Source organism: Chenopodium quinoa, unplaced genomic scaffold, assembly GCF_001683475.1.
Source record: "Chenopodium quinoa cultivar QQ74 unplaced genomic scaffold, ASM168347v1, whole genome shotgun sequence".
Taxonomy (NCBI): Eukaryota; Viridiplantae; Streptophyta; class Magnoliopsida; order Caryophyllales; family Amaranthaceae; genus Chenopodium; species Chenopodium quinoa.
Genome location: NW_018742810.1, coordinates 975,317 through 998,818, shown reverse-complemented (window position 1 = coordinate 998,818; position 23,502 = coordinate 975,317). Strand labels below are relative to the sequence as shown.

The 23,502-nt window shown below is 34.9% G+C and overlaps 5 protein-coding genes across 7 annotated transcripts; 3 read left to right on the top strand and 2 right to left on the bottom strand.

Annotated features, from left to right (window-relative positions):
- Nucleotides 1–427: 427 nt before the first annotated feature.
- Nucleotides 428–3,768, bottom strand: LOC110725220 (F-box/kelch-repeat protein At3g23880-like). The gene is made up of 3 exons (XM_021904707.1): nt 3,553–3,768; nt 1,755–3,051; nt 428–843 (listed from the first exon to the last, which is right to left on the bottom strand). Exons 2-3 carry the CDS (start codon nt 3,044–3,046, stop codon nt 840–842), a joined length of 1,296 nt encoding a protein of 431 aa, XP_021760399.1. The 5' UTR covers nt 3,047–3,051; nt 3,553–3,768; the 3' UTR covers nt 428–839.
- Nucleotides 3,769–5,183: 1,415 nt separating this feature from the next.
- LOC110725219 (hydroxypyruvate reductase-like) lies at nt 5,184–9,652 on the top strand. The gene is made up of 10 exons (XM_021904706.1): nt 5,184–5,328; nt 5,598–5,731; nt 6,234–6,378; nt 6,516–6,643; nt 6,779–6,850; nt 7,463–7,574; nt 7,674–7,798; nt 7,893–7,934; nt 8,104–8,316; nt 9,213–9,652. The coding sequence occupies exons 1-10, from the start codon at nt 5,229–5,231 to the stop codon at nt 9,282–9,284; spliced, it is 1,143 nt and encodes a 380-aa protein (XP_021760398.1). The 5' UTR covers nt 5,184–5,228; the 3' UTR covers nt 9,285–9,652.
- Nucleotides 9,653–9,744: 92 nt separating this feature from the next.
- On the bottom strand, nt 9,745–12,984 carry LOC110725218 (stromal 70 kDa heat shock-related protein, chloroplastic-like). Its single transcript, XM_021904705.1, has 8 exons — nt 12,391–12,984; nt 12,039–12,291; nt 11,840–11,919; nt 11,597–11,739; nt 11,406–11,504; nt 11,129–11,318; nt 10,640–11,038; nt 9,745–10,427 (listed from the first exon to the last, which is right to left on the bottom strand). Exons 1-8 carry the CDS (start codon nt 12,922–12,924, stop codon nt 10,029–10,031), a joined length of 2,097 nt encoding a protein of 698 aa, XP_021760397.1. The 5' UTR covers nt 12,925–12,984; the 3' UTR covers nt 9,745–10,028.
- A 1,516-nt stretch (nt 12,985–14,500) lies between these two features.
- Nucleotides 14,501–17,702, top strand: LOC110725217. 3 transcript variants are annotated; one of them, XM_021904702.1, is made up of 5 exons: nt 14,519–15,344; nt 15,800–15,852; nt 16,659–16,856; nt 17,151–17,387; nt 17,502–17,702. In XM_021904702.1, the coding sequence occupies exons 1-4, from the start codon at nt 14,883–14,885 to the stop codon at nt 17,362–17,364; spliced, it is 927 nt and encodes a 308-aa protein (XP_021760394.1). In that variant the 5' UTR covers nt 14,519–14,882; the 3' UTR covers nt 17,365–17,387; nt 17,502–17,702. The 3 variants fall into 3 exon arrangements, with proteins under 3 accessions (XP_021760396.1, XP_021760395.1, XP_021760394.1); XM_021904704.1 differs by lacking the exon at nt 17,502–17,702 and having other exon boundaries at nt 14,501–15,344; nt 17,138–17,231; XM_021904703.1 differs by having other exon boundaries at nt 14,509–15,344; nt 17,151–17,702.
- A 3,835-nt stretch (nt 17,703–21,537) lies between these two features.
- Nucleotides 21,538–23,422, top strand: LOC110725215 (uncharacterized protein C594.04c-like). The gene is made up of 3 exons (XM_021904699.1): nt 21,538–21,972; nt 22,184–22,447; nt 22,722–23,422. The coding sequence occupies exons 1-3, from the start codon at nt 21,733–21,735 to the stop codon at nt 23,202–23,204; spliced, it is 987 nt and encodes a 328-aa protein (XP_021760391.1). The 5' UTR covers nt 21,538–21,732; the 3' UTR covers nt 23,205–23,422.
- Nucleotides 23,423–23,502: the final 80 nt, after the last annotated feature.

Genomic DNA, 23,502 nt, shown 5'->3' with positions numbered 1-23,502 from the left:
TAAAAATCAACACACCCGTTCCTCTTGTTAAGTTGTTATATGGAGTAAGATAAGAAGTCCAACTTCACAATCACAAACTTTCATGTTAATTTAGTCTCAGTTTACCAAACTTTTACCAAACTAATCCAAAACGTAGCAACTAGTGTTATGGGATTTCAAGTTGAAGAGCGAGTTAGGACATAAAACAGCACCAAGTAAACAGGTTATTCTACACCGTATATCATACTACCTCCCGTTTTATTTAGTTGACATCATTCTCTTTTCACGCAACACGCTATTTTAGTGATTAATATTTCTAATTCTCGACATTGTAAAATTATAAAAAGTTAATATTAATAAATATACATTGAGACGATTCAAACAAGATCCCACTTGATTATGTTTTATCGTAACTATAAATCACAAAAGCTAGTCAAAGTGTAGTTTGTGAATAGTGTAAAAGTCAAATGGTATCAACTAAAAAAACGGAGGAAGTACAAACAGCAAAGATCGTGTTAGCACAAACCCGCAAAATAGAAGGTAAAAGATGCGCCTTAAACACAATTTTAGATCACTGGAACAAGCTCTATATCTGCATAAATACTTCAATCTCTTAGTGCAACAACTTCCAAATATACAAGAGTGTATATATGTGGACTGCATATGGCAGCATACCTATAATCAAACCACGACCATAAAATCAAGTCATCGAGCTGATCCAAAGTTTCAAATAGATTATGAATATATATGTGAGTGGAAAGGAACATAATGAACACGGTTTGCTTAACGCATGTTCAGATGTTCTCGAGCAGCTTCAGGCCTTCAAGAACTTCAAGGCATGGTGCAAAAAATCTTCAGGATTAACTATAGAAGAAAAGAAATGAACCGGTCAGGGTTTGTTGTTTCTGATTCTGCAATTAAAAAGGGGATAATAATATATACACGCAGCGCAAACATGTAAGCAGTTAATACAGGCCCAACCTACTTAGACAAAAGTTTTTCCCCCAGGGTAAGACTGATAATATCAAGAGCGAAGGCTGTGCTAAAATTGTACATCAGAATACTAACGAAGCCATGCTTTTTCCTCACAATCTAAACTACTTATGATTTAAGTCCTTGTGACTTCCAAGCATTGATAATTTGGTATTGCCTAAAACAGATCTTAGATGATGAGCTTTACAGATTAAACAGTATGGACATGAATACATACATCTAATCTTCGAAAGTGTAAACCTTTATAAATGAGTAACAGCTAATTATAAGACGTAACTTTCATACAGAAGTAGAAATTAAGATACTGTACTATTGTAAGACTCTCCCCCATATCCTCCGGAAGATTAAGTCATCACCAAAGTTTTATGTTGGACTTGTAGAGCCTTGCACTTGCACTTGCACTTGCACTTGCACCTGCTCTCAGTTAGCTAAGCGAAACTAAAATCAATCCTACAGCCACCAATGCTTTATATCTACGTGGTAGATTGATCATTCATTGGACTAAAAACAAGTTTTAAAGTTTGTCAATTCTAAAGAAAAATAAGATCTTTAAATGCACTCAAGTTCTGTTGAAATGCTTTATGAGGCGTGCAATTGAGTAAGATGAAAACATCATGGAGGAACAGAAATCTATAAGATTAATTGATAAAACAGAACTTCATGTAGCAAGGTTATTCGAGTGGGGTATAATATTCTCATATGCTGTGATACTTCACAGAAAGCACAATTCTATTACTAGAACATCAACATATAAGTGAGTAATTAGCCTGAAAAGCATTTACCTCATTGGTTCAAGAGATTCCCATGTAGCAAGGTTATTCGAGTGGGGTATAATATTCTCATATGCTGTGATACTTTCATGGTCCATTTCAATCTCTCTGATTTCTTCAAGCTCAAAGTCGTAAGAATACAATCTCTTTTTTCTCCTAAATACCATTTCTTTGGCATTCAAACCAAAAGAAGGTAAAGAGTACTCCTCATTATCCACATAACCCAAAAGAGCATCGATGCAAATGGTGTGCTGCTTTACCCACTTCGTTCCTTCTAACCCCTTCAAGACCCACACATCTATATGGTCCATATCCAAACTGTTCACAAAGCTCAGAAAACCACCCATTTCGACTAGCCTATCATACATTCCCATGGTCATTGGAAGGTCTGTCACGGAGAATTTTTCATCATCAGCCCCCATAGAGATTATATAATTGGAATTAGATGGACCAGGAAGCCAGTGCAAAGCTCCAAGAGCTGAAATAGGTGCCTGGCCTAATTTATTAAAAAGCGTTCCAACTGGCCCATTAACCGCTTTCCATGATCTTGTCTGCAAGCTTAAAATCTCACAAGCAATACACCCTGATTTATCCTTGAACAAATGCACCACTTTAAAAACACCTTCTAAATGGCTATAAACTAGCCCATACGATTCCTCATGAAGTTTACTCGGAAGAGTTCCTGGAGGAAACCCTATCAATTTTCTCGTCATAGGATTCATCACAATTAACCGCCCTGGTTTTTCTTGACTGCCAACCAAAGGCTGATCCAAAAAGGAATTTCTTTCCTTCATAAGTCCTTGCATAGAGGTGATCAAAATCAACCCATTGCAAGTGGATACAAGTGATCCGGAACAGCTAATATTGAGGTCAATTAACTTGCCCTTCTCATTGTCAATTTCCAAGAAATGGATGGACTTGCTTTGTTTAGTCCCCGAGCTACAAGGAAACAAACAAAAGCTTTCAGCTTGGCTGAGTTGGGTTTCGACATGGAATGTGAACGGTCTTTTGTTATCAACTCCCCGGAGTATGATAGGGGTGGTCTCAGCATGATTATTGTAAGCCTCAACAAACTCAGCACAATGGATCAACTTATACCATGCCTTGCAAACACAAGTAAACCTCAAAAGAGATTTGATTGGTAATAAAAGAAAGACCTTAAACATCAAATCATTAGGTAAAAAAGGCACCCAAGAAGTTTTCATTTTAACAGCTCTTTCTTGTACCATCTTTATAAAACTCATCTGCCTCTTTTTGATCCCGTAATACCTTTCCTCAATTAGGGATTTTCTTTTCATTCTCATTTTTCCTGATTTAAGTGAGAGAAAAACAATTAATTTCACAAATTAGAAAAACCCCTTCTATTAAAACCTACATTATAGTATAACCTTAATCTAATTCACTATTTTCAGCCCAAAAAAAATATACATGCAATTCCAATTTCTAACACAAAATAAACTCAATTAATCCAATACTCAAAAGGGTTTTCATATTTGGCATGATAAAATAAAACCCAGATAAAATTTTAACTCAGAATTGAACAGAAGGAAATCATAGTACAATTATTAATCCATACTATTTTGAAAAATTAATCAATGCCCTGAATATACATGATATAAATAATAAATCACAGATTATATTGTTTTTTGTTACAAAAAAAGTAAGCACATCAATGATTAAGCAATTCATTTATCAAAATTTCCCTCAAAATAAAATAATTTGATCAGTTAAAATAAAATCACAATAACAAGTACACAGAAAGCAAGGAACTTTGAATCAAACAAAACTGAAATAGAGTGAGATTGAGTACCAGTGAAGGAAATTGACGACAAAGAACAGAGGCCTGCACTTTTTTTTTTTTTTTTTTTTACAGAAAACTTATACCAATATTTTTGTGAATTGTATACGACCCTGATCTTAATTTATATCTGTTATTCGGAATCATTCACTCATACAAGTCATACTCGTACGACGTTTAAGGGTTGTTTCTTTCTTTTAATTAAAGAAGAATACTTTTACTATTTGTTTTGTTTGTTTATGGCCAAATGTCCAGTGACAAGTGTAGTACACGTAGTGGTAGAAATGGTAATTACGTTATTCGACTTGGATTTATTCAAGTCGGGTCATATTCGAAGTGTTAGAAATGGTATTTAGTACGAGGGTATGGTGGACTCATTCGAGATGGGGCATATTCGGATAAGAAGAATTTTGGGTCGAATCAGTTTCACCAAACATTCAAATCCACTTTCATCTATATTACAAGTATTATTTTATAGAATAATTACTAAGATAGTTAGACTTGTGATCAAATGTTTGCTTTGTTTTGAAAGGAAGGGCATGAATGAAATGATTTTTAGGATTTAACATTGAAATTTAGTGGTCAAAAACTACAACATAATCTGTCGCGCAATTAACTTCACAATAGACGTAATGAGAGATGATAGACCACTCCTATTTGCTCAACCTCAATGAGCGGCTCAATGAAAGGTATTATATGAATCAATCCTATTGTAAATAATAATATGACTAACCTCGAAATCATGCTCCACTATATAATCATTATTATTATTTTATTGGTAAATAAGTTGGATGATATAATACAAACAAAATTAAATTAAAGAAAGTTGACGAACCTCCACGGCTCCACCTTAAAGAACTTTAGCAATCTTTTTTTCTTTTCCCTTCCTTTAGTCTTAACCTTAGCAATTTTTTTCTTCATAAAGAAATGGCATCTACTTTTGTGACCCCTCTTTCATTAGTCTTTACCTTTTTATAAACACTTTGCTATCAGAAAAGATAAGCATGGTTGAAAGACACTACGCAATTATAACTGTTTATATGGTATAAGAAGTAGTGAATCCAAACTCTTCTTCTTCTCTCCTCAATTTTTGAAGTTTTTCTAGGCCGAGTGGTCATTTGTTGACCAAATTGGCTCCCCAGCCTATATAGTACACCAAACTTGTGCATAATGTACCTAGTACATAATATTAGGAAAAGAACATGTATATTTTGTCTTAAAAATTACATTTTTATTCATGAGAATACCTGGAATTTTGAAATTGATTGTATATAGTTAGGTTTAAAATTGATTTGAAAAAAATGATTTAGAAAAAGAATTAGTAATACTAAATACAAAATTTGATAATTACGGTCTTAGGAGCTTATCTTTTACTCCCTCCATCCAAATTAGTAGTCATACTTTTGTTTATGTTTTAATCTTTTCAATAAAAATTTCAGTCAATACTCCATATTTTGTATTGTAACATTTTCTAAATCAATTACATTTTAAGTACGGACTATGGAGTAGTTTTTAATACAAGACGCTAATTTTGCCGAAGAATTGAAATTTAAAATTGACGAAGAACTGAAATTTAAGGTCAAAGTAAAGACAAATAAAAACAATTATTCCCACGTGATACATGATTACGAACAAAACCATTTGATGTAAAAAGACTTTTTCGAATAAAACACGAAAACTAAGAAATAATGTTGCTCACCAAAAGAGTGTCTCCTTCCCTTAGCTTTGGGCGAATTATTGAGTGCGCTTCCAAATTTGCTGCTTCTCCCTCTCTCAATCTTCACTCTGGTAAACTAATCAACTCTCTTACCTTTTTTAAAAAATTTAATTTTTTAGTTTCGAGATTCTGGGAAAATGTTTAATTAATTGCTTCTTAATTTTCTGATTAAAAAGTCATTAACTTGCAACCCCATTTTATTTATTTATTTATTTATTTTATTTTAATTTAAATTTGGGATGGAGTATATTCAACTAAAAGTTCTTCAAATTGGGTTGATTGTGAAATCTACAATATTTGTTTTTCTAATTTTGTTTATGTTTGTAACAAATGTCAACAGCAAGCTCAATGGTGAATGTAGAGAAAATGGGTGGAAGTGATGAGCATATTACTCGAGTTCTATTTTGTGGGCAACAATTTGTTGATTCTTATAATTATACCAAAGAGTATTTGAGTAATTATCCTCATATTCAGGTAAAATTTACCCAGCAATGCTGTTAAAATACTAAAAGCTGTAGTCTTGATTCACTGATATTGAACATTAGGAATACATTGATTTGATATCACTTATTTTAGTACTAGATATCCAATTGAAAGTGAATATTGCCTCAATTTTATAGAAACCGAACCCCGGGTCGAGTTAGGGTTGATCTTTGATTGATCATGGACAATTTGTGGTATGGAAACTTATTGTCTACAAGGGTGATTAACTTCTAGAGGAAAGGGTTAGGTTAATAAATTTTTCTGTTTACACTCACTAATCTCTCTCTTAAATTGCGTGTTCATGAAGTGAGTTCCAAACGGAGGGAGTACATATTGCTTCTTGCCATTTTAATCTTTCTTTGTGCTAATAAAATTTCAAGCCTCTTAGAGATGTCCAACTGTCTAAGAAGTTTCAAATATGGTAGATTGGTAGTTATACATTGATAATGTATCTACGTAACAAAGTCTATCCATGTTGAAATTTTTATTGTAGGTTGATGATATCCCTCTAAGTGATGTGCCCAATGTTATTGGCAACTACCACATGTGCATACCGAGGATGATGCGTATAGATTCAGATATTATTTCTCGTGCAAAACAAATGAAGCTCATATTACAGTTTGGTGTTGGCTTAGAGGGTATATCTCTGGGTTTGCTATTGTTTATGTGATTCTGATAATTTCTTGTATACTCTTTTTTCTTCTTCAGTGATTGAAGGGAAGATACAGAATTTAGTGCATTCATTGACATTGTGTCTGGCTTCTGTTTGGAGCAGGTGTTGATGCAGATGCAGCCACAAAACATGGAATTAAAGTTGCTAGAATTCCCGCAGATGGCACTGGAAATGCTGCTTCTTGTGCAGAGATGGCAATATATCTGATGTTGGGCCTTTTACGAAAACAAGTAGGCTATTTTTTGTTTAGTGGTCTACAAACTTCATTTTCCATTGCTTATTGAAGGATTTTTATAGTCTTGTTTCTTTGTGGACTTTTCATCTGCCAGTCTTGTATTTAAGCTTCTCTTGCTAACATTTTGCAGAAGGAGATGGAGATTTCAATAAAGCTGAAAAAACTTGGCGAGCCTGCTGGTGGAACATTATTTGGGAAAACTGTGAGATCCCCTTTCCCCCCCTCCCCTTCCCCTGGCTGTGTTACTTACTGCACCAAGATTTTTGGATTTTATAGTTTACATTTTCTCTGCTTACTTCATTTATGAGTCAGAACTTCAAGCCACAGTTTCTTTTTGAAGGGTTTGATAGTGTCTGAACATTATCTGTGTTGTTTGACTGAGAGAAGGCAACCGATCAGTTATCATTAGCTAATATCAAAATTCAATCTTGAAGAATGATCAATTGTTCTTCATGTGTCAATACAAATGGCAGTTTAAAATTCAATCATGAAGAATGATCAAGTGTTCTTCATGTGTCATCCCAACAATGAGCTTAGAAGTTAGTGAAAAGTTGTCCCAAACCCTAGCGTGGCCAGGTGCAGCTTGTTTATAGTGTAGTAGATTCATTTGTAGATGTTGACTTGGATGGGTGTAGTAAACAGAATCGGTGAAAAGCTTGTTTATAGCACTGGATTTAGATAAAGGTCTTTATGTCAGCAAAAGTTGTGAAGTTGATTGTTTGGTGTTTACTTCCTTGCTTTCTATCTAATTAATTGATTTTCACTTTTCACTTAAATTTGCAAGCTAACATGAAGTTCATATATGCATAAACAGGTGTTAATTTTGGGTCTTGGGAATATAGGGCAAGAATTGGCAAAGCGGTTGAGACCATTTGATGTTAAGATCCTTGCGACAAAACGTAGTTGGTCCTCTCTTCAATTAAATGGTTTGACTGTTACTGCATTTGTGAAACTAACTACTTATGTTTCCAATTATGCTCTTATTTTTTACGATTTGGTGTCATGTATAAATTTTATATCTTCAGGTTCTTCAGCCCATAATGATTGTGTTACTGATTTAGTTGATGAGAAGGGTAGCCATGATGATATATACAAGTATGCAGGAATGGCAGACATAGTTGTTTGTTGCCTAAATATGAACCGTGAGACGGTAATGCTACTTTAATATATTGACTTGCTTGTACTGTCAAATTCCATGTTGTCTCAGGAGGTGCTGACCAAGGTGTGTCTTTGCTAATGTTTAGGCTGGTATCATAAACCATTCATTCATGCAGTCCATGAAAAAGGTGTGTTTTGCTTAGCATGTCACAATTTTCTATAGAGAAGCAAAAGATCTACAATGAGAAACTTTGAGCTCAACTAATTTTTGAAAATGTCTTAGTGCTGTTTAGATCTTTTACCTAGTGTTCATTTTGATGAAATCCAATTGTTTTGGCTCTTTCACTATGTATGCAGGGGGCCTATCTGGTAAATGTTGCACGTGGAGGTCTCCTAGATTATGATGCTGTTGCACAAAGTCTCAAGTCTGGCCATTTAGGAGGCTTGGGTATCGATGTTGCTTGGACTGAGCCATTCGATCCCAGCGATCCAATTTTGCAGCTTCCAAATGTTCTAATCACACCTCATGTTGCTGGGGTTACAGAATATTCCTATAGATCCATGGCAAAGGTATGAAAGTCTCGGGCTTAAGATTTTAAGATATTACTTTTAAGTAAATCAAATCCGTTGTTATGAATATCCTTGGGAAATCTCTAACTTCTCATTCGATATTACCTAGTCCACCTTTTTACGATATACCTGCTCCAATTTGTGGCTGTTTATGATGCCTCTTGAACCATAAAGGTTTTGTAGCACTAGCATTGACCTATGATTCATATCATGCAATGTCTTCGGAATGCGTGTGAAATATATTATTCTAGCTGTTCAGTTTATAAGTAACCTAAATTAGATGGCTAGTGATAAGGCTGTGGGGATCACCTAAAAATTGTGTCCGAACTGCAAATTTTCTAATGATTGAGTTAGATATTAATGGTTGTAAACTGTCAATAGAGTGTACAACATTGAATTCTAAGTGGATGGTATGATTGGCACATTTTCATTTATGTTAAACACTGCAAGGCATTGAATGAGCTACAGCTGGTGATCTGGGATCAAGTTCCGTCACATGCTAAAATCAACTGCTAATTCTAGAATAAGGGCCTCAGGCACTGGTATCCAAGGGTCTGATGTTCATATGTTGGTTTGGGATGCATTCATTTCATGAATTGAAAAGAATGATCCAATGAGGATCCTTACATTTGTTTGTGATATGTTGTGGATAGGAAAATACGTAGAGATTTCAATGACTCTCACTATCTCAACTTGGTTGAAAGTGAGTGTAGGCCTCGTATGCATAAATTTTGTGTTTTCTATCATTTCATGGCCATGCACATTGTGAAATATTCAGATTTCTTGTTCTTATGCTTTTAGAAAAAGGCAAATCTTCATTTTCTAGGCATAACTTCAAAATAGTCCTGGATATTCTGGCACTGAATCTACTGATTGAACGATGGACAAACATGCAGGTGGTTGGCGATACTGCTCTTCAACTTCACACTGGGAGCACAACAGCTACAGGAATACAATATGTGAACTGATAAGGCTCATCATCGAGTAACAGGTATAACCTCCCGGCACCCCCTCACTTGATCAATTGTAAGGTGAGGAGGAAGAGCAAGGAAAATGCTAATATTCCTCGTTTAGTGTTTCACTCGATTCCAGTTGTAGAATTGCTTGCCCTGTAGTGATTTTTTGTGTATTGGTTGGGGTGGTGGTTTTTTTTTGGGGTTGAGATTGAGGTAGGGGGGGGGGGGTGTTGAGGAGTTTGCTTCATATTTTTGTCTTGTTAGTATTATTGGATTCTCCCATTACTTTGTATTGTGACCAACCTATGATGTTAAACACATTATGCACCTCCATTGGTGTAATCTTATTAATGGATACTTGTTCCTGCATAGTGCAATAACTTAAATATGGTATTATGTTTAGCAAGATTTCTGCAGAAACAATTGGCGTCAATTAAAGGAAAATAAAATTAATAATAATAATTCTGCTAGCTTTTCAAATGAACCTTTTCATTTTGTCTTTCGGAACAACATTATTTTAAATCATCCAAAATTTACAAGTCCTCCTAACTCTACTCATATAGTACAACACACCTCAAGAAAGGATTTCTTTCAGAAATATTTTTGATTTGAGATAACTTCTAAGATCTCCTATAATATTATGCATGTCATTGGTATACCAAGATGGCTCATAAGTTAGCAGACAAATGAACACTTGTAAGCCCGCAGTATATATTGTGAGCTGAATGGAAAATTCTTTGCTAGATAACCTCCTCATTAGCTTTCGCTAAAATCAGCATCTATCACCTCTCCATTACCATCAGAACCGGTTCCAGTAGATTCAGTCGAATCAGCAGGAGTTCCAGCTGTAGGACCTGCCCCAGCCGCTCCTGGTTGACTGTACAAAGATTGCCCCATCTGCATTACTTCCTGGTTTACTGCAGCTATGGCATCCTTAATCTTCTGAGTAATGCCACCTTCCATAGCATCCTTAAGGTCTTTTAGTTTGGTCTCAACTTTCTCCTTTACTGCTGCAGGGATTTTTTCTCCCAACTCCTTCAGCTGCTTCTCAGTTTGATACACCACAGAATCAGCTTGGTTCTTGGTGTCAATTGCATCTCTCTTCTCCTTATCCTCTTGTGCGAACTTCTCCGCCTCTTGAACCATCTTTTCCACCTGCATTAATCATTCATTCACATTAATATCAATCCAAACAGCTTTGCTGCTTCAAATCATGTTTATAACCAATAATTTTTAGGTCAGGTCATTTTCCAGCAACTCTGTTTTCAAGTGTAAATCAAACATATTTCAACACAAATAATGACTTTTGCCTTGTCTGTAAAAATTAAAGTGATGCAAGAATCAGAGGGAGTCACTCAAAAACATACCTCATCTTTAGGCAAAGTACTAGCACCAGTTATGGTAATGTCCTGTTTCTTTCCAGTTCCTTTGTCAATTGCTGTGACAGAAAGAATTCCATTGGCATCAATATCGAACTTAACTTCGATTTGGGGTACCCCACGCGGAGCTGGAGGTATCCCATCTAGTCGGAAGCTTCCTAGTGATTTGTTATCCCTCACAAACTCTCTTTCTCCTTGAAGAACATTGATCTCTACACTTGTCTGCCCATCTGCAGCAGTTGAGAAAACTTCTGATTTGGAAGTAGGCAGCGTTGTGTTTCTTGGGATGATCTTTGTCATAACACCACCAAGTGTCTCTAACCCCAGAGACAGTGGTGTTACATCCAATAAAACTATGTCACTAACATCTCCAGCCAACACACCAGCCTGAAATAGACCGCCATTTGGGAAGGAAGAGTTAAACCACGACCTACACCAAAGACTCGTAAATTCAAAACTGAATGAAAAACAACTTACCTGAACAGCTGCACCAAGGGCTACTACTTCATCAGGGTTGACAGTGCAATTCGGGTCTTTACTTGTCATCTTTTTCACAACATCCTGTACAGCTGGTATCCTTGTTGATCCTCCAACAAGGATAACTTCGTCTATGTCTTTAATCGATAGTTGTGCGTCCTTTAAAGCAGTTTCGACGGGTGTCTTCAATCTGCAGAATTTAAAGCAGCCTGTCAATAATCAAAGCAAAGTGACACAATTTGAGCAAATAACTACTTTAGTTTTCTGAACATTATACCTGTCAAGCAAGTCTGAACATAACTCTTCGAACTTTGCTCTTGTGAGGGTTGTGTCAATATGTTTTGGGCCGTCTTGTGTTGCAGTAATGAAAGGTAAGCTGTCAAAACATACCATTGATGATCTTAGTATAATCTGAAATGATTTCTAAAGGTACAATTCTGTGTTAAAGTATGATACACATATACTTGCCTAATGCTAGTCTGAGTTAAGGTCGAAAGTTCAATCTTTGCCTTCTCAGCAGCTTCAGTTAGACGCTGAAGAGCTTGTCTGTCATTCCGAAGATCAATACCCTCATTCTTCTTGAAAGTTTCTGCTAGCCAATCTACCATTCTCTGCAGCAGCAATTACAAAAACTGTATCATTCACTGTACAAGAGTAAAGAACCGATTAAAGCTAACACATCATTAGGCATACTGATTCCTTGTTTCCTACCTTGTCAAAGTCATCGCCTCCCAAATGAGTGTCACCTGATGTAGATAACACCTCAAAAACTCCATCTCCAACCTCAAGAACTGCAAATGGCAGAAAAAGTTGCAATGTAAGATAATCTGATGTACTGCATCAAAAAGTAAACTACTGCAGATTACATAGAATTTCTCACAATCGGAGTCTTCTGTTTTGAAGAACTTACCCGAAACATCGAAAGTACCACCTCCAAGATCAAAAACCAAAATCGTCTCGTTGTTCTTCTTCTCGAACCCATATGCTAATGAAGCAGCAGTAGGTTCATTTATAATCCTAAGAACATCCAAACCAGCAATTCTACCAGCATCCTTAGTAGCAGTCCTCTGAGAATCATTGAAATAAGCCGGTACAGTAATCACCGCCTTATTAACACTATCATTCAAGAACCTTGATGCATCCTCCACAAGCTTCCTCAACACCTGCATTTTTTTTCACAAGCACAACAGCTCTCATTCAGTAATTTAATTTCAACAATGCAAGTAAGCATACGAAAAACCCAAGAAATAAATCAGTACTACCTGAGCAGAAATTTCCTCAGGAGAAAATAGCTTGCCAATAGCAGGACACTCAAGCTTAACATTCCCATTTTCATCCTTCACAACTTTATAAGAAACTTGCTTAGACTCCTCATCAACCTCTCCCATCTTCCTCCCTACGAACCTCTTAACCGAAAAGAACGTGTTCTCGGGGTTCACCACCGCCTGTCGTTTCGCAATCTGACCCACGAGGCGATCCCCACCCTTGGTGTAAGCCACCACAGAAGGCGTGGTGCGCTGCCCTTCAACGTTGGTAATGATGGTAGGTTGTCCACCTTCCATTGCCGCCACTGCGGAGTTTGTCGTCCCTAAGTCAATCCCCACCACCTTCTCACACACCACTCGTAAACCACTGAACCTTCTAGAGTGTCCTGGAATATTGCCATTTCTTCTCTTAGAGCTAACAAGTACTGAAACTCTGTTGTTCCTGAGTTTTTGTCCCAGGAAAGTAGTGTTGTTTTTGTTGGTGATTTTTCCTAGGATGTTGATTTGGGCTGCTGCTGAGGTTGTTGCCATGATGATTGTTTATGAAGTTTTTGTTTCAATTTTTTTTTATGGGTTAGGTGAAAGTGATAAAGATGATCAAGTTATAAAAAGGAAGTTTTGGAGGGAGAGTGTTCTAGAAGGCTCTTTGGTTCTCCACCGTTGGATTTGGTGGGATTGCGATGCAAGAGTTTGGTGACCGTTGGATTTGGATTTTTACATTTTTGTTTTTTTTTTTTTTTGTTTGAGGGTTTAATTTTCTGGTAAAGTCCAGGACTTTCTTTGAGTTGGAAATGTGGTTTGTAAATGAATGTATGATGAGTTTGTGATGTTGACTGTTGATGATGAGTCAAGAGTGTTTGTGAGTGATTAGAAGTTGGATTTTGCCATTTTGGATAAAGGGAATTGGAGGGGGAAGCACCTAGAATTGGGTTTTGGTTGTTTTTGGTATTGTTTCATGGGTTGTGGCCCTTTTGGGCCTTCTTCTCGTGAAGGAAATCTGGTATTAATATAGAATCTAATGATCGTGTCGATTTTATGATTATGTGTTCAATTGACAAAACAAACTCGTATTCACTATCCAAAATTAATATGATTATAGAATTTATTTATTTTTTGACATGTAAATTGATGTCAATATTGATTGAACCAAGATAAAATCCAACTTTTTTTGTCCAAAATTGAATTAAAAGGATCATCATTCCAATTATGGCCCAAGAAAATTGACCAAAACTTTTTTTAACAACCCATTTGCTAATAATACTCCGTAACAAACATGGAGATGAAATTGAGATTACATTGATTCACACCCTTTTTTGTTTTTAGTTTGCTAATAACGTGTTTTCCTACTAGAAATCTTTATAGGTAGAGGTGGATAATTGAAAGCTTTCAGGTGGCTTGGATAAAAATGAAATTCATTCACACCCCTTTTCCTTTTTAATTTACTGTATTAAGTTTATGCTGTACCAAAAAAAAAGCAATATGTAATTGAAAGATACTTTCACGTACGTACAATTACTTGGTACCCTGTATGACACAACTTTAAGTCTTCAATACGGTACATATAAGGTTCAATTCACATCTTACGCTACACAACCATCTTCCACATAATATAGAGATACCCGTAAAAAAAAAAAAAAAAAATCCAAATCATTTGAAAAAGTCTTAGATCAAAAGAAAATTAAGTCTTTACCAATTACCATTGATCATAGACTAATGGGACAAAACATAACTCAATTTTTTTCTAAAAAAAAAAAATCTTAGATCAAAAGAAAATTAAGTCTTTACCAATTACCATTGATCATAGACTAATGGGACAAAACATAACACATTTTTTTAAAAAAAAAAAAAAAAAGATCTTCATTCTTTGATAAACTTGTTATTTGTTATATGCTTTTATCTAATGAAATTAGGAGATGATAAAGAAAATATTGTGATCTTTGTAATAAAATTTCCTTAAATTATATATGTTGTAATTGTAATATTTATGAAATATCGATTGTCAGATTGTATAAGAAATAAGTTAGACATATGAGTGAGATAGTAAAAAAAATCAAGATACAAATATATTATATTGAATGTATGTAAGACCCATATGGCCACATAAGATGAGATAAAATTTAGTAGTCATCGTAACCCATTTTGTGACATTAGGCATTGCATGCTAATTTGGTATGTGGAGTTTGTACCCATGTCTCCTTGCAATTCCACTAGTACAAAATCTAAACCTCAACTCTAAGGTATGCCAAGTGTTAGGCTACCCTTCTCCCATCTGGCGTTTCCGTATTCTACGCCCTCTTCACTACCACTTGCGCCTAATCTCATTTTTCTCCTCATTTCTTTTACTCTTCCACATTCCATTAACAAACCCAACAATCCAACATTTGAGTCACAAAAATTCTCAAAAAAAAATTATAATCATGCTCTAATTCTAGATACAGAAACTGTATGTCACATAAAAAGTGACATAATATCGTATTTATATAAAGATTATGATGGCTAATTTACAAGCTAACCATCAAATACTCAACATTTCCAGAACACTCTCCATTTCTGGTGAATCCAAGTCATTTAAACCAGTTGTTATTACAAAATCATTAGTACTAATACATAATAATAAGTGTATTATTAGAGGTGGGTCATTTAAAGCAGCATGTATTAGTAGTGATAATATAAACAGTAGCAGTAACTGCAGTGCTCTGGTACAGCAGCATCCACCTAGTACAGATGAAGAACTGGGGATTATGATTGATCAGATGGCTGAAATTGGAATCAGAAAAAATGAAGGGTTTGATGAAAATAGAGAGATTGAGTATTTGGTGAAAGAATATGGTTGGAAAGTGAGGAGGATGAGAGAGGATAAGAATGAAATGAAGAAGGTTGCTCAAGTTCAAGCCGAAGCTTTTCATGTTCCTTCTCTTTTCTTTGATGATTGGTTCTTTAGTTTTTTTCAGGTACCCTTTCTTTTTAATTTAATTATTCTCCTTTATTATCTTTATTGCAATAATAACTTAGATGTGAGTTGGGACGTTTTACTACTAATAAGAATAATCGGAATTGGTTTTAGGATTTAATGTTAATAGATTTGTAAGTGGTGGCTGGTGAGACTCTCCTCCAATGTGCCGTGCGCATGTCATGACATGTGTATAGATCAATAAAGATTTATACGTTGTTCAATGTTACTAATCATTTGGGGAATTCTGTTTTAAATTATTATGCATAGCTCTTAATGGGAAATGTGACGTCTTGTTACAACATTGCATTGTTTATTTGTTTATGATGAGTTCTATGATCACCATAATTGAAGTTTTTTCCAGTCAAACTTTTGAATTAATGCTTAATTACAGGGTAATTTGTCGTATAATTTTGATGAAATGACCTTAATATATATAGTAAATCATCTTGTCAGGCTGAAGTTCTTGCTGGACTTGTTTATAGATTACGCAACTCTCCTCCAGACAGGTAATTTCTTCATCCTAATACAAACAACTAAAAAGAATCATTGCTTAGTCTAGATACAATTGGAAATTAATTGTGGATGCATGCAATTTTGGTAACTTCGCTTAAAATCAAACTATTTGCCATTGTAGAGTTGAATTTATACAAGTTTCTTTGCAGTTATGCAATCTAACAGCTAAACACAATCGTCATGCATAAAATTGTAGAGGCTACGAGTATATGTTTCTTGAAAACAATCCAGGAAAAAAAATTGTAATGATAAACCATTTATACTTCCCTTCAACTCTAAAAGCACGTGGTCTCAAGTGCTGCGTTACCTAAAACTCTAAAAGCGCATGGTCTCAGGTGCACCTAATAATTTTTTATATTTATGTTATTTGGCCAAGTTTTGGCTTCACAGTTCACAAGCAATGTTAAAAACAAAAAAGGAATTTGGACTTTTCACAAGGTTCTGTAACAGTCAAGCCAAAACCAAACCTTTGTTTCCTTACATCCATCAACTGAGATTGCTAATTATCGAACTTTTGGTTTAGTGCTTGAAGTTGATGCCATAGGATCAAAACTGGTACAGAGTATGGATTCTTAATCAGTAATTCACGGTCACTCCATGTCCCATAGAGTCCTAGTTTCGCTTGTAAACCAGGCTGCCTGATACACAGGCTAAAGGCCTTTCCCTAAACACCCACCCACAACAATGCCCTAACCACAGTGTTGTTTATCCTGAAAGTTCTTGTTGGATACTTGGATATATACCTGCTAGTTGTATATGAATACAGTTCTTATTTTAATGATAAGAAAAATAAAAACAGGTATGCATGTCTGGTGGCAGAGCCCGCAAAGGAGTATGATAGGGATACTTCAATGAATTCTCAGGCAGAACAAGATCAACAGCAACTTGTAGGTGTAGTTGATGTCACTGTATTAAGAGACAACGACGTGATGCAACACCTCCAAGGAGCTCCAGAGTATCTCTACGTTTCTGGAATTGCCGTTTCCAAACACTTCAGGTTTTTGTCTTATACTTCTATATGTTTGTTTCAAAACACCTCGAGTTGAGCTTCATTTCTCAGTGACACTCCTAATTATGAATAATACAGGACATGAAAGTAATAATTTCTTAATTTCACAACCACTGAACTCCCTGTGTAAAAAAGCTAATTAAATCTTGTTGACGACTGCCCAAGGGCCAATTTTAGATATATACTCCTAACTATTTGATTTAAGCGACTGTTTAACCTGTTAAGTATCAGAAACTTATATGAGTACAGAGTTACTAACAGATTTATAGCATATATGTTCAGGAGGCAGAAAGTAGCAACTGCTCTGTTGAAAGCCTGTGAGGTAACAGCAGTGTTATGGGGACATGAATATCTTGTGCTAAGAGCATATGAGGATGATTACGGTGCTCGTTCATTGTACACCAATGCTGGATATAGACTGGTGTCCATAGACCCTATTTGGGTTACTTGGATTGGGAGAAAACGTCGAATCCTCATGATCAAAAGATGCTGCTAGTGTTCGTAATTGTTCTTCTCCCTGTAAGTACATCAGATCATGTACAGCCTTCTACACAATACTTAAATCAATTTAAAGGGTCTAGTAATCTTTACTACTCGTACTTAAATTAAAGGCCCTTGGCTTGAATTTTGTAGGGAGGCCTTGTCGATTGAAGGAGGATGGATTTGGGTAAAGAAGATAATGGTCTGTATCTATTGGAGATGCTCAAAATCATGTTTTTTGAACAATGTGACCTCCTTTACCCAAACTTACTTGGAGCAAAGTATTACCGAAATTGGAATTACATGTATACTCTTGTTTCCAATGTTAAATTCCATCCAAACCTACTTGGCTTATTATGATGTACATTAATTAACACATTCTCCATACTTTTCTTAATCTATACGGTTGACTTTCACGCTTATTAATGCAAAAACTTGCCACTTCCAAGATACTCCGTATTGTGTGATTATAAATTTTCTTACATAATCGACAATGATGGTCAAGGTGGCAAATATAAACGGTGCAAATGTATATATATGCTACAACTATGGACTTTAATTAAATTCCGCGCCACTTTTTAAGACGGTTACAAATCATTGATGATGTAGCCGAGATTTGATTTACTTTATTAGACTTTAAATATCACATAATATCTAGTATTTTAACTAATTGACATAAACTATACACTTTTTATTTTTCAAACATAATCTTGACAAGTTGAGTTTGAACTTGAGACTTTGAGATAACACGGCTTGATTCTTATTTATTCTTATATCTAACCGAGATCAAAGATTGATCAAAGCTAGCTTCTCATGCTCGGTGTCCTTCTCGTTGGAAAAAAAAAAAAAGATCATGACTTTTTATTTTTCAAGTCTTTACGCAAAGTTGACTAGATTGTAAACAAGAACCTTCCTTTGTCCTTTTGAGAACAGTGTGAAACTTTTATAACATGAAAGCATGCAATAATCAAATGGAGTCATCGTGATGCTTCTTGTACAGGAATCAAAATCATATGCAAAAGTAAAAAATGCAAAGTTGAATGGACGCAAGTAATCATAGTAAATTAGAGATTATTGTAGCAATTTAGCGCATGCTTGCTTGACAACCCATGAAGATGTTGGCGATGCATTCTTTTTACTATTTCAATTTCTTTTGTTACTACCTACAATTGTGGACTTGTCTCCATTTAATCATTTTCATAATTGATTAGCGGCCTTAATCTTCAAAAATACCGCAGTTAAATTCATAGAACAACAATTATCACAAAACTAGTTCAAATTTACAATATCAAGTCACGAATAAAATTTATTATAATAAACGGAGAGACTACCATATTAATACAGAGTAAGAAATAAGTACGAGTAGTATTTTTGAATATTCGGAAAAAAAATAGTCGTCAGAACTCACAAGTAATCTTAAGTTAACCATCAAGCTAAGGAGGGAAGAGCCATGTTGATGTTGGGACCATAGTAGGAAATTTTTGTAGCACGTGTGGAAGTCGTTGCCCATTATAAAGAATGCAAATGGGTGTGATGATTACAAAGCAGATAGCTAATCTTGTAATTAGTTGTAGCAGACCATCTGATGTTCTTTGCTAATTGCATGTGTGATTCTGGGTTGTTTACATGTGTTTGTTGAAAGAAAGCTATGTCAAAGCTCCGGGTTTTGCTGTCTCCATGTTTTTCTTATAATTGCTTTCAGAATTTTTGCATATTAGGCCATTTAAGACCATTTGGGCCCTGATATAATCTCTTAATCTGTAAAAGTGTTAAACTATTTTTTTAGATTACTTTTAAGGACGACATGATCAAAAGTAAAAGTGTATGATTGTAGTTTGTAGATCATGATTTGTTATCTTGACTATTTTGTGTATAAGCAGCTGTAATAAAATTTTCCATACATTTGGCTGTAAGAAGCAAGCACCTAAGGTTATTTATTGCTCATTTGATGATTAAATGAACAATAATCTTCTTTAATCATCAAAATAAGCAAAAAATATCCTTGAGTGTACCGTGCATCCAAATGTATACTTTCTTTGTTCTAATAATATTGCAACAATTGAAATTTTACACTATTCATCATGCTTGTTTGACCACATATTATGATTTATACGTCAAGTAAAATATAGTCATGTGGGGTCTTATTAGATTCGTCTCGTAAAATACTTTAACAATATCAATTTTTTATAATTTTTACTTTTATAGTCTTATATAATTATAGATATTAAGTATATAAAATGTGTTTTGGGATGCTTAATTTCATCCTTATTACAATATTTGTGGAACAGAGAAAATATATATTAACCTTCTCAATCTTTTTAAATCTACGTACTATGTATATTGCTAAGGTATGGTGCATTGGTGCAACTGGTCCCCTAATGTAAGCAAGGGTGTAACGCTGTAAAAATAGAAGAAGATTGGAGCGTGGATTGCGGGGCCCAACAGCCCACATGAATGAAATTGGGTTGGCGACTTGATGAAAAAAAAAAAAGAAAAAAACACTCACTAGAAAAAGGCGGGAATTTCATACACAATTAACCAAATTCGGCGCATGGTGGTTAGTACATAGGAGAGACTTAAAGATTTATGATTAGCCACACTACTTTCTTCCTTAAACATGATGCTAATCATCATTATCCATATCACTTTAATGAAACCAATAGTATCACTTTCCTTTTCTCTTTACTAAAAATAATCCTCCTCCAAAGTAAACGTCTTAATGTGCGTCTATAAAGTATTTTATACATGTTATTTACCTCGTCTAAATTTTTAGAGGATCAATTAATTTTTTGTTACACTTTTTTCTTTACCATATGTCTTGAAGTCAATATCAAATGGTTTTTTTTTAGGAAATATCAACTGGGGGTTTAGTTACAATGATTTGCACTTTAATAACTTTTTGATAAAGTATATAAATCGATTTAGGGGTCAACCATCAGCTTCAGTTTTTAGTTGAGTGGACCCTTTTAACTAAAAATATTTATTTAAAAAAAAAAATTACTCTTGTATTAATTTTACAAAAGATATATAAAAATAATTTAATGTATGTAAATATGTTTTAGAATTCTGTGACACCTCTAAACAATGGATTTGCATGATATTAGCAATGATTGATTTGGATTCATTTCGGCTCAAAGTTTTTTAACTGTGTTATGGAGTGGAGAAAACATTTATAAATTTGGAGATTAGAATAAAGTTATGTGCAACAAAATCAATTGAGATGCTTTGCGCCGTCTTGTTAAGTTAGTTAATCAAGGCCTATAAAGCTGAAATTTTAAACAACTAAACAAAGCAAATGAAAGAGCAGTATACATGATTCTAACCTTGGTACTGTTTTAATTCATTAATTAGCTTATCTTTGCTTGAAAATAGAATAAATTATCTAGCTAGCTAGTATCAGTTAATTGCTCCACCATAATTAATCTATTATAAGTCCTAATAGGAACAATCATTTAGCTATTAGAAGATGTAGAGTAGCTAATCATATTGTCATAAGAGCCAAAATCGAATTTCTAAATCTATGGACCGTGTATATATACTAGAAATTGTATGTACATAGTATGATGATGTTACATATTAAAAATGTTGTTAGAAATATAAATGCATGTTGACTTTCTTGAGATAGTTACATTCCAACTTTTTGTATGTTACTCCATAATATCTGGTTTGTGCTGTCAAGTTGAATATGAATCAATAGTTTATGATGTAAAACTCAATCAGGTATAATAAAATAAATTCAGATAAACAATACACACTCAAAATTAAATTTAAGTAAAATATACCAGTAGGACAATTAATAAGTGACAAGGGAAGTATCCCAAACTAACTAGTACTCCGTAATTAGATTTTAGACCTGTCAATTTCTAGCCCGACCCGATTCCCAACCCGTTTTACTGAGCAAGAACCCGAACCCAACCCAAATGACCCAAAATAGACACGATTTGACCCATTTATCATAACTTGTAATGATCCAAGCAATCCAAACCACTCAAACAAATGATCCAAACAACCCGATATTTGATCCGAATTGACAGGTTTATCCGTAATAGAGCATACAAGTCCTAGAGGAACCCCACACTTAATTATTTATTTATTTTTGAAGGAAACCCCACACTTAATTTCTTATTAAGGATGTTCACTTTATGCAAGCAATGTAGAAAAGAGTGGCAAACAAAACAATCAATTGAATTTGATTTTTCAACATCTCGCTTCTCACAAGTGATCATTTTCATGGAGTTATATAAACCCCTCTTAACAAACCTCTATTTGTCACTCCAAAACCCCCAAATTGCCAGATTCTCATCATCCCCTTCTTCTCAAAAACCCAGAAAAACCCACCAATTTCACAACAATTCCCCAAATTCAAAACCATAATTTATCAAACATGGGCAAAACCAAAAGCAACCATAGCAATCTTAAAAATGCAATCATAGCATTCTTAGCCCCTCTTCCTTCCATCTTCTTCTACATATATTTCCTTAACCATTACTCTGATTCTGAGCATTCTCTCTCCTCCCTTTGGTCATGGTGCTACCACAACCCTTTCCTTCTTGCCAATCTTTTCTTCTTCTTCAACATCAATGTCATGTTCTGGGCTATTGGTCATCTCCAATCCAGCCACTGGGTATGATCACTACTTCTTGAACTTAAATGGGCACTTTTTTATTTTGAATTTGAGTAGTTATTTTTGAAGAATTGTTAAATTTACATTCTGGGGTTTGTTTATATTATGTAATTTGTAAGTTTGAGATGTTTTAGGGTGTGAAATTTGATCAGATTTTTGAAAATTTAGGGAAATGTACTAATTTTTTTGTCGGGTTTTATTTTGGGTGCAGATGATTGATCCATATTGGACAGTGATTCCATTGCTGTTAGCTTACTACTATGCAACTCACCCAATAGCAACTTATAATATGTGGAGGTCTAGAATTGTTATAATGTTGACATTTCTTTGGAGTTTAAGGCTTTCTCATAACTATTTTCGCCGCGAAAATTGGCAATGGGGTGCTAGGGAGGACTGGCGTTTCACTGATATGCGCCAACAGTATGGCAAAAATTGGTGGTGGGTCTCCTTTTTTGCCATCTATTTTGCTCAGCAGGTATGATTCTTACTTTTCCATGTATTTTTTGTTTTACTTTTTAGATTTTTATATGAAGATTAAGTATGTTCAAGTTGGTCCTGTGATTTGAGGCCGAATTTCACGTGTTTCTATTTCAGTTGTGTGATCTTAAGGAAATGTGCAAGTATGATTTTGTTGTTTAAATGCAGTAGATTTGTAAGCAATGTAAGTTTCTTTAGAAGAGTTAAGGTTAAGCTCTCTTTATAAGGACCTGTAAAAGACTAAGACCGAGAAATTTCTAAATGTATTACAGATTTTTTTGATGGGATTAACCTTGCCCTACTACACCATACACACTGTTGAAGCACCATGGAGCATTTGGGATATTGTAGCCATTGCTGTGTGCTTTGCTGGTATAGTTGTTGCTTACTATGCTGACACTCAGCTCCACGAGTTTTCCACCAAGAATGCGGAGTTGAAGGCTTCTGGGAAGCCGTTCTTACCCACTTTGGAGGATGGCTTGTGGAAGTACTCGCGGCATCCAAACTACTTTGGGGAGCAGCTGTGGTGGTGGGGACTTGGTATCTTTGCATGGAGCCTTGGACAAGGGTGGATATTCGTAGGAGCCTTTGTTAATACCTTGTGCTTAGCTTATGTGACTGTTCTGGTTGAGGAGAGAATGCTTAAGCAACCCTTCAGAGCTGAAGCATACCGACAATACCAAAAGACTACCTCAGTTTGGATCCCATGGTTCAAGTCATCATCCCTTGAAGAGACAAAAGATAAGACCAATTAGTATCCTTGTTGGAGTCCCTCGAAGTTTCACTTTGTAATTGTGTGTTCCTATCCCTCTTTGGCTCTTTCTGAGTTATATAATGATTCATGAATGTTGCTTATTTGATAAAAAAGGGTTCCTTAGCTTGTGTGTTTTTTAAGGTTTTTTCCTTAGATTTTTGCTCCTGTCTTATCAGTCTAATGTATGCAATTGTATAGATCAATTGAGTTTTCTTCTTATCTCGACTTGTCCATTAAGTGTTGAACAAAAATGCAAAATCCTATCTTTCTAGTTCAAGCTGTACACTTTCACACTAATA